We start from the raw sequence: 13,764 nt of genomic DNA, 5'->3' as shown, positions 1-13,764 counted from the left end.
AATTATATGTTATAAAATACTATATTATGTTTAGTTTGTAAGGTCAGCCTTATAAGTATATGGGTTATCATTACCTACATACGAAAAAGACATCTTTGTATCATTTTCCAGTTCACGTGCTTAGTTGAAAACAAACAAAATACGATTTTTTTACGTTTTAATTGCGGCCATTTTTTGTAAAAGCTAAGCGCTACGCATCTTACCTTTTTAATTAAAATGTCTCACCAAATAGATGGATATAACTATTACATTTCTAACGAAAGCGACGATGAATGTCGTGGTTCAGATAGGTAAACCTCTATTGTTAAATGGTTTAAATATAAACTATTAGTTTTTTAGATTAACAGATCAGTGGTAAGAACACTCGCTACACCACATGAGGTCGTGGGTTCAATCCTCACTGATCTCATGCTGTAGCGCCCTTGAGTAAGGCGCTATAAACGGTATGAACTCCTGCTGGGCCAGCACTTAATTAGCATCATAATTATCTGGCAATTATAATGTATAATATCCCAAACTGCCACAGGCAACTCGAGACTGGGTCGAAGTAACTTGTGTTACTCTATGTTTAAGTTGCGCATTCGACTTTTCTACATCAACTATAAAGTTTTCTTTTTTGTTTTTGCAGTTCTGAGGATCCACCACCCTTGGACGAAGTCAATATTTTCTTAAATGGTACTTCCAAGCAAAGACAACGTGCTTTACAACGATTGGCTGGTAGTTATATTGCTTAAAATTATTGAAAAATTGTTAAAATACACCTAAGTTTAACATGACAAATGATATCATATTGAATCTTTGTATTTATTCTCAGTGTGGTAAGGACAACTTTACAGCTTAAACGTAAAGTAACATTTGTTACCCTAACTTAGTTAACTGTGGCAGTTTTGGATATAATTGATTACAATTGCACAATAATTAAGCTGCTGATTAAACGGTGGCTCAGCAGGAGTTTATATTGTTTATAGCACCTTACTCAAGGATGCTACAGCATAAAAGCAATGGGGATCGAACCTAAGACCTTATGTAGTAAAGCCAAGTGTTCTAACCAGTACACCAAGCCGCCGCTTAAATTTATTTATTCTTGATGTGGAAAGAGTGACTTTACAGCCTAAACATGAAGTAACATTTTTTTTTGTATATATCTTTATCCTCGATGTGGGAAGGTGGAATGCGCGACTTAAACATAAAGTAATATCAGTTACTCCGACCTAGTCTCGAGTTGCCTTTAGCAGTTTGGAATATTTAGATTATAATTGCCCGATAATTATGCTGCTGATTAAGTGCTGGCTCAGCAGGAGTTCGTACCTATTATAGCACCTTACTCAAGGGCGCTACAGCATGAGATCAGTGGGGATTAAACCAACGACCTCATGTGTGGTGTAGCAAGTGTTCTTACCACTACACCACGCTGCCGGTTTATTTTTAATACTCCTACCCAGTCTTTAGTTAACCCAATTTAAGGGGTTTGAACCCAGGAAGTTATTTTATGAAGCCAAGTGTTTAAACCACTAGATAGAGTTTAATAACATTTAAAAAAATATTTTTTTAGGAAATGAAGCGTCTTCTTCTGAAGATGAGTTTGAAGCAGAAATGAGAGACGAACTCGAAAACAAAATTAAAAATATTAAAACCACATGGACTAAAGGTCAGATTTAGTTTTTAATGTTACTTATATTATTCTATATTTTCATTATTCCCTAGTCAATATAAGCAGGGCCTTAAAAAGAGTAACACTAGTTACCCGACCCAGTCTTAAGTTGACTTTAGCAGTTTAGGGTTTTATTTTTTTGTATATATCTTTATCCTCGATGTGGGAAGGTCGAATGCGTGACCTAAACATAGAGTAACATCAGTTACTCCGACCCAGTCTCGAGTTGCCTGTGGCAGTTTGGGTTATTATGGATTATAATTGCCCGATAATTATACTGGTGCTTAAGTGCTGGCTCAGCAGGAGTTTATACCGTTTATAGCGCCTTACTTAAAGGCACTACAGCATGAGAGCAGTGGGGATTAAACCCACGACCCCATGGTGGTGTAGCAAGTGTTCTTACAACTACACCACGCTGCCGGTCATTTTTAATTATCATGCAATTTTATATTGATTATAATTGCCTGATAATCAACGTGCCAATAGTTTTTGGGCTCAGTAGAAATTTATATTGTTAAAAGCTTCTTAATAAAGGGTGCTACAGCAATGGGGTTTGAACCCAAGACCTCACACAGTAAAGCCGAGTGTTTTAACCACCAAACCCTGTTGCCATTTTAAAAGCATTAAAGTAATAGATTTTAATTTGTGTTTTTTTTCTGAAGATGATAAGAACGAAGCTTCGAGTTCCTCAAAGCAGCAGAAAGAATCACTTAAGGAGTATTACAATGACATCTACTTCGACTCTGATGAAGATACAGAAAATAAAAAGGTCGGAAAACGCAGGAAATCTAACGACGAATTATTTTATGATCCTAACGCAGATGAAAAGGATCAAAATTGGGTGGACAAGCAGAGATTAAGGCAAATAATTAATTCTTAATATAAAAAAGTCATCTTCTTTTTTAAATATTTATCCTCGATGTGGAAAAGTCAACTTCATGGTCTCAAATTTGTTACCCCGAGCCAGTCTCAAGTTGACTTTGGCAGTTTGGGATAATATTGATTATAATTGCCCGATAATTATGCTGCTGATTAAGTGTTGGCTCAGCAGGAGTTCGTAACCTTTTGGTTTATACCACCCCACTTAAGGTAGTTAAAGCATAGAAGCAGTTGGAATCAAACCAGTGACCTTACATGGTTAAGTTAATGGGTTTGATTCCTATGCTTTCATGCTGTAGTGCCATTGTGTAAGGCAAACAAAATGGTATAAACTCCTGTTTTAAAAGATCTATTATTGTTCAACTTTGTTGTAAGAACAATGTTCAGGTAGTATATAAACCGGCAGCGTGGTGTAGTGGTAAGAACACTTGCTACACCACACATAAGGTCATGGGTTCAATCCCCATTGATCTTATGCTGTAGCACCATTGAGTAAGGCACTATAAACGGTATAAACTCCAGCTGAGCCAGCACTTAATCAGCAGCATAATTATCGGGCAATTATAATCTATAATATTCCAAACTGCCACAGGCAACTCGAGACTGGGTCGGAGTAACTGATGTTATACTATGTTTAAGTCGCGCATTCGACTTTCCCACATCGAGGATAAAGATATATACAAAAAAAAATATGTGGTAGAAATAACAAAAAATGTTTTATTTAGAGGGTCTGCTGTGAAAGAAAATAAGAAAACCAAACAAAAAGAAGAAAGGAAAAATGAAATGCTAAGTTGCCCTGCTTGCTTAACAACCCTGTGCATAGATTGCCAGAAGTAAGCTTTTCAATATTTTTTTTTTTTTTTTATCCTTGATGTGGGAAGGTCGAATGCGCGACCTAAACATAGAGTAACATCAGTTACCCCGACCCAGTCTCGAGTTGCCTGTGGCAGTTTGGAATATTATAGATTATAATTGCCCGATAATTATGCTGCTGATTAAGTGCTGGCTCAGCAGGAGTTTATACTGTTTATAGCGCTTTACTCAAGAGCGCCACAGCATGAGAGCAGTAGGAATTGAACCTACGACCTCATGTAGTGTAGAAAGTGTTCTTATCACTACACTACACTGCCGGTTCTAACCCAATATCAATAATTTTTTTCTAGGCACGAAAAGTATCCCAACCAATATCGCGCAATGTTCGTAATGAATTGCAAAGTAATAAGAGACCAAAAAGTTACCTACAAAGAACCTAAAAAGAAGATTTTCAAACGAAAAAGGAAAATAAGTGAACCTACGAAAAACGCTGAAACCCCGGGAAGTTTAACAACAAAATTACAACCGTCAGACAATTCAGCTACTACAGACAATTTTTATAACCTAGTAAACTGTGCAAGTTGTGATACAGAAGTAGCTGTGTACGATAACGACGAAGTCTACCATTTTTTTAACGTTATCACAGGACAACCTTAAATATTAAAAATTTAACCCCTCCAAAAATGTAACCTGTTTTAAAAATAATGCAAAAATATTACTGTTTTCTTTTAAAAAGATGAACTGAATTCAATTAATTGTTTTTTATTAAAATATCATCTAAAATAGGGTTTCAAAATTGATTTAATATGTTGTTTAACATCAAATATAGGTAAATGTTTAGTAGTTTTAGTGTTTTTTTGTTCAATAACTTCGATTGTTGGGGTATTTAAAACCGCTTTTTTGCCCAATACGATAACAATTGGATATCCAAAAATACCGGCCTGTTTAACTCTCCAACCTATGGTTTGATCGTCACGATCATCAATAATTACCTCATCTTTTAATTCCGATGTCATTTGGAATTCGTCGTACAGTTCTTCGGCTAATATCGTGGTTTTAGAATATTCATCGCTTCCCTTTTTAGCTGGAATAATGCACACTTTAAAAGGGGAAAGCGGAATGGGCCATCTTATTTCGTTTTCACTGGACAGAATCTCAAGAAATGCAGAAAGAGCTCTTGTCACACCGATGCCATAACAACCCATCTCACAAGGTTCCGGTACAGAACTCTTGTTCATAAAATTAGCGTTTAATAATTTAGAGTATTTTTTACCTAGTAGGAATGTATGTCCAATTTCCATGCCTTTAATATGTTTTACAAAAGAATTAATTTGTTTGTCTTCGTCTAATGCAGAATTCCATGCAGTTCCGGTGTTAGTACACATACTAATTGTGTCCTCACCAATTGGCATCGGAATATGATATTCGTGTGAATATTCGCCCCCTATAACGCCGTTTACTGCTAAAGCTTTTACAAAATTAATACCAAGGTACTGAAATAATTTATCATAGGACAGGCAGACGTCTTCATAAGTTTGTGCGGCATCTTTTTTGTTCCTATCAAAGGTGTAAAGGTCCTTCATTAAAAATTCGCGACAGCGTAGCAAACCGAAATGTGGCCGTATTTCGTCCCGATATTTGTTAGTAATTTGGTACAACTTTAAAGGCAAATGTTTGTAAGAAAGTTGTTTTTCGTACTGTTTAATTATAGCACATATCGATTCTTCGTGGGTAGGGCACAGGCAATGTAACTTTCCTCCAACCTTTGTGGAGATAAGCTCATTACCGAATAAATTCCAACGACCTGATTCTTCTAGTTGGTTCTTAGTTGCTAAGTTCGACATTCTTATTTTAATTGAGCCAATTCCTTGCATGTGCTGGTCTATAAGCACTTCAAATTTATTTAAGGAGCGAAGAAGAGCAGGTGAGATGTGGAACATTCCAGTACTTGCGGGCCAAAGAAGACCGTTTCGAAGGAGCAAATTTGTGCTCCGGCTCCCTGAAATGTTAGCTTGTATATTTGCATTGCTTATAATATTCAACGGAAAATATTTCGAAACAAGTCTTCTCATAATAAAAATTTTAAACTAAATTATCGGAAAAAAACCATAATCTAACCTAATAAAAAATTAAGTTTTTACAATTATATTAAAAAGTGCATCATGTATTTACAAGTTAAAAGATCTCTTTAAATGAATGCGAATACATGTATTAAAAATTAAGGTAATTAATACTTATATACAAACAAGAAGATATATAAAAATCAACCAAATATAATTTTATAAAGTTTGCTAAAAAATTGGAAATTTTCCAAAAAATTTTAACGAAAAGACATTTGACCAAACCTAGAAAATAAAGGGGCATTTCTTAGAGTTTAATGGGGGTTATAGATGGGTCCCATTGTCGGTAAAATACAGTTCTTAAGCATAAGGTTTTGGTACAAGGTTGATAAAATTACATTTCGTAACACCCATAAAAAATGATAAAATCAGTTTAAAAATGACCGAAAATGGTTGGATATTAGCTCAAAATTGCGCTGAGTATATCTTGAACATCTTCGACAGTACTCCACTTTTTCGGGTTGTCGTCTTTGATATATTTCTCAACATGATCATCTTTTTCAGATTCAAAACGATCTTGCTGATTCTGTTCCTTTTGTTTCAAGATGAAGCTGAATTTTTCATGGTAACTTTCTGTATTTGGAACGGCTTGGCTGTTTCCGGTAAATTCTTTTGTGTCTACTCCAAACATTGGCATTTCCCCATTAAGAATTGAATCCAGTTGAGAGTTTAACTCACCGAAGTGATAATTCGGGGCAGAGGGTGTTGGGTTTTGGGCAATGATGGCAGAAGAAGGGGTAAAAAAATCAAAGGAATCGCCAGGATTGGGTGAAGAAATTATGTCATTAATTGCTGCAGAAGCGATTTCTACCGGCAACGCTTGGGTTTGTGTGGTAGTCAACTGATTACGCTCTTCCAAAATCTGATTGATTTCGAAAGACACTTGTTCCATCGACCACGGACTTGTAGAAGATCTCACTGGTTTGGATGGTATTTGAATAGGACTATAGACTCCTGACATGATCTGCATGAACTCTTCTTCTATAGTAGTAATATGCTGAGTACTTGGCGCAAATTCTGTTGTCTTAACATATTCATTTGTACTGCTTTTCACTGGTGTACAAGCTGCAGACCTAACCAAAAATGAAGATTCAATTGCGTTGACGTATTTGTTATCAAAAGTCGATGGTTTACCATTTTCAGAGGCTACTAAGTAGCATTTTTGGTCACATAAACACTCTTCAAAACTACAGCAAGTTTCGTTCGCGCGACACACTTCTTTCAGGTCAACAGATGCTGTTTTGCTTGAGAAATATTTGTCCAAATCTTCAATTTCGAAGGAATTTTTCGTATCACAATTTCCGCAACAACTTGTTTCTTTTATTTCGATATCATCGGTCTCGGGTAAAGTCTCATTGCAATCGTAGTCGGTCGACTGCGTCTCGCTGGCAGGAAATTCCCATGAAGCATCAGAAGCAGTGTCATCGACTACCTTTTTCACCGATCCGAACTTTCTGATCACTTCCGACAGCTTTGAATCTTTGCACTCAAAATCAATTGTGGCATTTCCAGTTATCTGAGTTACACAATCCCTGTATGTCTCTAGAATATCATCAACGTAACGTTTTATTTGGATAGTATCGCTCGCTTCACAGCTTTGTAGAATGTCCAAGCATGCTTTCAGCTTTCCACGGCCTTCCGTTACGTTTTCCTCATTGCTTTGCAGCACGAGTAACATACAATGATGCAGTTGCTCGACTTGATTAAGCAACCACTGCTCCCGGACCCTTAATTGATGAACCTTGCTTGTAAAAACCGATCGAATTTTGTCTCTAACTCGATTTGCATCAAGATCTAAAGCTTCGATGCCATTTTGAGCAGAGTTTGGTTCTTTTAGTGCTAGTTTAATTTCCTTAACCAAATCCTGAGGCAATGTCATTTTGCAAATACTGGTACTAAAAATTGTAAAAAAAAAATACTTATTTATTAACCTATAATTTAAAATATAAGGTGATGAACAGATCAGACAGATATATGAAGATAAAACTTTATAGATAGCCATCAAAAACTACAATTTGTTATTTTTAAAATGATTATGTACAATATTTTATCTATTTTGTCGGCTATTGTCTAAATATACTGATATTTTTAAAGTAAAACCAATAAAAACTTGACAAAAAGATAGTCAGTAGGCTTTTTTACAATAGAATTTATATATTTTAAAAACTGAAATTTTATTGTTTTTATTAAGCAACACAAATTAATAAATGACTAATTGATTTACAGTCAGTAAACGTCATTTTGAGTACGTGACTACCACTACGACAATAATGGAGGGCGGCTTTTGTGTTTATACAACATTAGAAAAAGGGAAAACTATTTTATCTGACATTTTTAACGCCGCGTCACGACATGTTTTTTTTCTAATTATCCGACTGCCTGCTGTTATATTTTAAATCCCTAACTAATGTTATTAGTTTAACATTAATTACGGCTTACGATCACTTGCCAAGCAATGTTATTGGTTACATACTGTCAGTGTCAGACTATGGGGCGTTGTTATTGTCAAAATTATAAAAAGGTATAAGCGAATATATAATTAATTAGCAACGAATATTTGTTTCTGGGCCTTTCAAAATAATGATTTTGTATTGTGAACTGGCAAAGCGAAAGAAAAATAAGAAACCACACAATATTTAAAATTGTTATAAATTTTATTGGAAAGGGGGAACGAGAGCAGTGGGGATCGAACTAACGAACTAATGTGTGGTGTAGCAAGTGTTCTTACCACTACACCACGCTGCCGGTCTTTTGTTGCTAACGCCTAACTGATTTCTGACCAAGTACTATAGTAGTTACAGTGCATATCTATATTTATATATTATGATTATTGCAACTTTAACTTTTACATTTGTATTTGAATACGGTTTATTTATAGTAAGGAATTGAAATTGATTATAACTTAACTAATAAGTGATGTACTATCAAAACCTCATCAGCAAGTATTTAAATAATTAGCAACCAATTTTTGCTTTTAAGCTCTCGGAAATGACGTTGTATTGTTAACTGGCACAGCAAAAGAAAATGAAATTGTATTTATTTTATTTACTCAAAGAACCACACAAATTATTAAATCTGTTATAACTTTTATTTCCGATTATAATTTACTTTATCTGGCATGTTTACCCATGCTAAATGTAAGCTATTCCAGGGTATAGCTGACCTATGTCATTTGGTTACTCAAGATCGAAATAACATAAAGGTACTGGTTTACGAAGAGTGCCAATTGGAATGTCAAAAAAACCTTTATTTTTATGATTGAGTTGCATACTCACCTTAAATAAAATAATTTTAATTATTTTAAATTTACATAATACAACATGGTGTGGAGGTCAGAATACTTGAATTTACTATATAAGGTCCTGGATTCGACCCATACTTCTATCATGCTGAAGCGCCATTAAGTAATGCGCTATAAATTGTGTAAACTCCTGCTAAGCCAAAAAAATTCTGCAGGTTATAAAAATTCAACAATTAAATTACATTATCTATAACATCACAAACTGCCAAAGCTATTCGAAACTGGATCGGTGTAGCTGATGTTACTGTTTGTATAGATCGTGAAATTGCATTTCCCACATTGAGGAAAAATAAATATAAAAAAAGCATGTTATAGTTACCTGAAACCCTATACCTGTCCATCCAGGTTTATTTTGTGGAAATCCTGGAATCCACAAAGCTTTTCTTGGTTTCCAAAAGTTACCGTTTTTAAGTCGAATTCCATTGTTCTAGGAATAAAAACAATGAAAACCTAATCTTTTGTTAAAATTCGTGGTTTAAATGGAAAACTAACAAACACAGTTTAGAAAAGTTGGTTAATTATGTAAAATTTTAAAATACTTACTTCGTATTTTGAAGCTAGTCTAATGTTGACCCATTGCCACGCCCCACCTAAATACGTGTTCCAGTTATCTTGAACATAACTGTAAAACAAGTCGTACTGCTCTTCCGAAGCAACCTCAGCCAGTTTTCCACCATGGTGTTTGCAGATATCATGAGCTTGGGCTAAAGTAAAACCTCTCTCTGGAGCAACCGTGTAGATCAACCTGTAGCACTTGTTATTGCTCACCACACCATCGCAATTCCGATTTTCTAAATAAATGAAAAAGAAATGATTAATTTTAAGAAAATTTTTGTGTAAGTTAATAACGCCATAGTGTATCGCTATAAAAGTTACAAGTCAGGCATTAAGTTTAAATATTTAACTTAACCTAATTGGCATTTAACGTTGTTTTATTAAAAATACTTGAACTTAAATTACCTCTCCCATTCACCAGTCCTAGACAAATCAACGAAATTGCGATAATAACTTTGAAGAACATTTTTCTCACAATATCTTCTTAATTAAAACGAATTTTTCAATCTGAAATATTGCACAACTTAATTATCACTTTTTGGCAGAAGCGCACAAGTAAGTGATCAAGTGTACACTGCTTACCTTGTTATATAGCTTTACTCCAAGTCATTATTGACTATTGAATTAACTATCGGAAGCTTTACTCATTAAGCGGAGTTTGAAATTTTGATATCAAATGAAAATTTTCTATTCACACGTCCCAATTTGATAAGACAAATAGTGTTATTAATGAAATATGTGCAAAAAGGTATGAGCAAATATATAATTAATTGACAACAAAAGTGTTCGCCCCTAATCTCACGGAAATGACTTTGTATTGTGAACTGGCATTGCAAAAGAAAAATAAAGTTATACAAAGTAAAATTTATAATAAAAGCTGATTAATTATCCAGTTTTGATCAAAATTAAAGCAGATTTTCATTTTTTATTCCAAATTGATTGAGGGTAGTCAGAAACTTACGGAAGAAGTCGTTATAAATTAATCCACCAAACCTTATCGGGCTTTGTGCTTGAATATATCAAACCGGGATAGCTGACAACAGAAAGAATATTAATTATAAATTCTTAATACCACGTTGCGTTTTGGATTTTGATTTTGCCACGTAGCGTTATGATTTTTTAAGCTTTTCATTGGTTAAGAGACCTTACTTTTTTAGTCTTACTACACGCCTTTTTCTTTTTATACGCAGAAAAGGGCAAAAAACGAGTTGGATGGAGCTCTGCGTTGTTTCGTTTAATTATTTTAATAGTACAGGCTAGTTGTAAGTATTAAGTAACCAAAATAAAAATTCCCACTGTTATAAGTGCATTAAGTCTTTAATAAAAATCTTATTTTATTGGGCCACGTTGTTTGTTATGTTACTTATTTTAGTTTTTAAATAATGTTTAATAAAAATACGAATTTTTCGAACTTTTGTGACATGTTTGTTTGAGTATTATGAATATTTAAATAATTTTTGTGTAGCGGAGCGATTTTTATCCCTACATAATAATTACTAGAGTTTTAAAGCACACATACAATCTAATGCAAATAATATATTTAAAATATCCCTAAAACTCCCAAATTAATTTAAAATGAAATAATAAATAACGCATTATTTAAATTACAAATTTAAATTTTTTATTTACACAGTCCAATTTTAATAAAACGAATTGTGTTTTTAATGAAATATAGTCAAAAAACTATGTGCAAATATATAATTAATTGCCAGCGAAAGTGTTCACCCCTAAGCTAACGGAAATGAGTTTGTATTGTGAACTGGCTTAGGCCCTTTCCATATTGTTTTTTGCCTTTTTTGCTACCTGTAAAAAAGGAAAAGGCTTGTAGTGAGACTAAAATAACTTGGGTTTCTTAACCAATTAAAAGCCTGCAAAACTAACATGCTACGTGGCAAAGCAAAAAAGTAACAAAACGCAATGTGGTAAGAATTTATAATTAATATTCTTTCTGTTGTCAGCTACCCCGGTTTGATATATTCAAGCACAAAGCCCCATAAGGTTTGGTAGATTAATTTATAACGACTTCCGTAAGTTTCTGCCTACCCTCAATCAATTTTGAATAGAAAATGAAAATCTACTTCAATTTTGATCAAAACTATATAATTAATCAGTTTTTAATATAAATTTAGCTTTGTATAACTTTTTTTTTTTGGTGTGCCAGTTCACAATACAAACTCATTTCCGCAGGCTAAATAGCGAAAATTTTGTTACTAATTAATTATATATTTGCTCATACCTTTTTGCACATATTTCATTATTAACACTATTTGTCTTATAAAATTGGTACGTGTGAATAGAAAATTTTCATTTGATATCAAAATTTCTGAGTAAAACTTCCGATAGTTAATTCAATAGTCAATAATGACTTGGAGTAAAGCTATATAACAAGGTAAGCAGTGTACACTTGATCACTTACTTGTACGCTTCTACCAAAAAGTGGTAATTAAGTTGTGCAATATTTCAGATTGAAAAATTCGTTTTAATTAAGAAGATATTGTGAGAAAAATGTTCTTAAAAGTTATTATCGTAATTTCTTTGATTTGTCTAGTACTGGTGAATGGGAGAGGCAATTGTGGTAATTTAGGTTCAAGTATTTTTAATAAAACAACGTTTAATGCCAATTAGGTTAGGTTAAATATTTAAACTAAATGCCTGACTTGTAACTTTTATAGCGATACACTATGGCGTTATTAACTTACACAAAAATTTTCTTAAAATTAATCATTTCTTTTTCATTTATTTAGAAAATCGGAATTGCGATGGTGTGGTGAGCAATAACAAGTGCTACAGGTTAATCTACACAGTTGCTCCAGCGAATGGTTTTACTTTAGCCCAAGCTCATGATATCTGCAAACACCATGGTGGAAAACTGGCTGAGGTTGCTTCGGAAGAGCAGTACGACTTGTTTTACAGTTATGTTCAAGATAACTGGAACACGTATTTGGGTGGGTGGTGGCAATACGTCAATATTAGACTAGCCTCAAAATACGAAGTAAGTATTTTAAAATTTTACATAATTAACCGACTTTTCTAAACTGTGTTTGTTAGTTTTCCATTTAAACCACGAATTTCAACAAAAGATTCAAGTTTTCATTGTTTTTAATTTTAAAACAATGGAATTCGACTCAACAGCGGTGACTTTTGGATCCCAAGAAAAGGTTTGTGGCAGCCAGGATTTCCACAAAAGAAATCCGGATACACTTATATTGGATTTTTGGTAACTATAACATGCTTTATTTTATATATTTATTTATCCTCGATGTGGGAAATGCAATTTTACGACCTACAAACAGTAACATCAGCTACACCGATCCAGTTTCGTGTAGCTTTGGCAGTTTGTAATGTTATAGATAAAATAATATATTTGTTGGATTTTTATAACCTGCTGAGAGTTTTTGGCTTAGCAATAGTTTACACAATTTAAAGCACATAACTCATTGACGCCACAGCAGAAGAAAAGTCGGAATCGAACCCAGGTACCTCATATTGGGAGCCAAGTTTTCTGAACCCATGTAATGAAGCCAAGTAGTTTGCCACATCGTGTTGAATTCTGTAAATTGTATTTAAAGTATATTACGATTTAAATTTAAAAATAATTCAAGTTATTTGGTTTAAGGTGAATATGGATCGCCTTTCCAAACACGGAGGGGTTTTCAACACTCCAATTGGCACTGTTCACAAACCTGTACCTTTATGTTATTTCGATCTAGAGTAACCAAATAACATAGGTCAGCTATACCCTGGAATAGCTTACATTTAGCATGGGTAAACATGCCAGATAAAGTAAATTATAATCGGAAATAAAAGTTATAACAGATTTAATAATTTGTGTGGTTCTTTAAGTAAATAAAATAAACAAATAAAATTTCATTTTCTTTTGCTGTGCCAGTTAACATTACAAATTTATTTCCGAGAGCGAAAAAGCAAAAATTGGTTGCTAATTATTTAAATACTTGCTGATGACGTTTTGCTAGTACATCACTCATTAGTTAAATTATAATCAATTCTAATTCCTTACTATAAATAAACCGTATTCAAATACAAAAAGTTAAAGTTGCAATAATCATAATATATAAATATATATATGCACTGTATAACTACTATAGTACTTGGTCAGAGATAAGTTAGGCGTTAGCAAAGAACTTATACAATCGACCGGCAGCGTGGTGTAGTGGTAAGAACCCTTGCTACACCACACATGAGGTCGTGGGTTCAATCCAGACTGCTCTCATGCTGTAGCGCCCTTGAGTAAGGCGCTATAAACGGTATAAACTCCGGCTGAGCCAGCACTTAATCAGCAGCATAATTACCGGGCAATTATAATCTGTAATACCCCAAACTGCCACAGGCAACTCGAGACTGGGTCGGAGTAACCGATGTTACTCGATGTTTAAGTCGCGAATTTGATTTTTCCACATCGAGGATAAAGATGATATATAAACAAT

General features: G+C 33.9%; 4 protein-coding genes across 4 annotated transcripts; 1 reads left to right on the top strand and 3 right to left on the bottom strand.

Annotated features, from left to right (window-relative positions):
- The first annotated feature begins 93 nt into the window (after positions 1 to 93).
- On the top strand, positions 94 to 4,161 carry LOC145759416 (E2F-associated phosphoprotein-like). Its single transcript, XM_082573246.1, has 6 exons — positions 94 to 290; positions 629 to 717; positions 1,553 to 1,648; positions 2,314 to 2,512; positions 3,256 to 3,363; positions 3,694 to 4,161. The coding sequence occupies exons 1-6, from the start codon at positions 217 to 219 to the stop codon at positions 3,998 to 4,000; spliced, it is 873 nt and encodes a 290-aa protein (XP_082429372.1). The 5' UTR covers positions 94 to 216; the 3' UTR covers positions 4,001 to 4,161.
- Positions 4,096 to 5,417, bottom strand: LOC145759415 (putative proline--tRNA ligase, mitochondrial). The gene has a single exon (XM_082573245.1). It carries the CDS (start codon positions 5,413 to 5,415, stop codon positions 4,117 to 4,119), a length of 1,299 nt encoding a protein of 432 aa, XP_082429371.1. The 5' UTR covers positions 5,416 to 5,417; the 3' UTR covers positions 4,096 to 4,116.
- Positions 5,418 to 5,461: 44 nt separating this feature from the next.
- Positions 5,462 to 7,416, bottom strand: LOC145759414 (uncharacterized). Its single transcript, XM_082573244.1, has one exon. The coding sequence runs from the start codon at positions 7,340 to 7,342 to the stop codon at positions 5,864 to 5,866; it is 1,479 nt and encodes a 492-aa protein (XP_082429370.1). The 5' UTR covers positions 7,343 to 7,416; the 3' UTR covers positions 5,462 to 5,863.
- A 1,145-nt stretch (positions 7,417 to 8,561) lies between these two features.
- Positions 8,562 to 9,860, bottom strand: LOC145760033 (uncharacterized). The gene is made up of 4 exons (XM_082573898.1): positions 9,725 to 9,860; positions 9,308 to 9,555; positions 9,084 to 9,191; positions 8,562 to 8,738 (listed from the first exon to the last, which is right to left on the bottom strand). Exons 1-4 carry the CDS (start codon positions 9,783 to 9,785, stop codon positions 8,640 to 8,642), a joined length of 516 nt encoding a protein of 171 aa, XP_082430024.1. The 5' UTR covers positions 9,786 to 9,860; the 3' UTR covers positions 8,562 to 8,639.
- Between the last annotated feature and the right edge of the window lie 3,904 nt (positions 9,861 to 13,764).

Source organism: Corella eumyota, chromosome 7 (genome assembly GCF_963082875.1).
Source record: "Corella eumyota chromosome 7, kaCorEumy4.1, whole genome shotgun sequence".
Classification (NCBI taxonomy): Eukaryota; Metazoa; Chordata; class Ascidiacea; order Phlebobranchia; family Corellidae; genus Corella; species Corella eumyota.
This window is presented reverse-complemented; position numbering and strand designations above follow the sequence as displayed.

Bases quoted from the DNA above. Each gene is read 5' to 3' on its own strand.
- LOC145759416 (XM_082573246.1), top strand. From the start codon at position 217: ATGTCTCACCAAATAGATGGATATAACTATTACATTTCTAACGAAAGC. The intron at 718-1,552 runs GTAGTTATATTG...ATATTTTTTTAG, and splicing joins TGCTTTACAACGATTGGCTG to GAAATGAAGCGTCTTCTTCT. The intron at 3,364-3,693 runs GTAAGCTTTTCA...ATTTTTTTCTAG, and splicing joins CTGTGCATAGATTGCCAGAA to GCACGAAAAGTATCCCAACC.
- LOC145759415 (XM_082573245.1), bottom strand. From the start codon at position 5,415: ATGAGAAGACTTGTTTCGAAATATTTTCCGTTGAATATTATAAGCAAT.
- LOC145759414 (XM_082573244.1), bottom strand. From the start codon at position 7,342: ATGACATTGCCTCAGGATTTGGTTAAGGAAATTAAACTAGCACTAAAA.
- LOC145760033 (XM_082573898.1), bottom strand. From the start codon at position 9,785: ATGTTCTTCAAAGTTATTATCGCAATTTCGTTGATTTGTCTAGGACTG. The intron at 9,192-9,307 runs GTAAGTATTTTA...TTTTATTCCTAG, and splicing joins GACTAGCTTCAAAATACGAA to AACAATGGAATTCGACTTAA. The intron at 8,739-9,083 runs GTAACTATAACA...ATTTTATTTAAG, and splicing joins GGACAGGTATAGGGTTTCAG to GTGAGTATGCAACTCAATCA.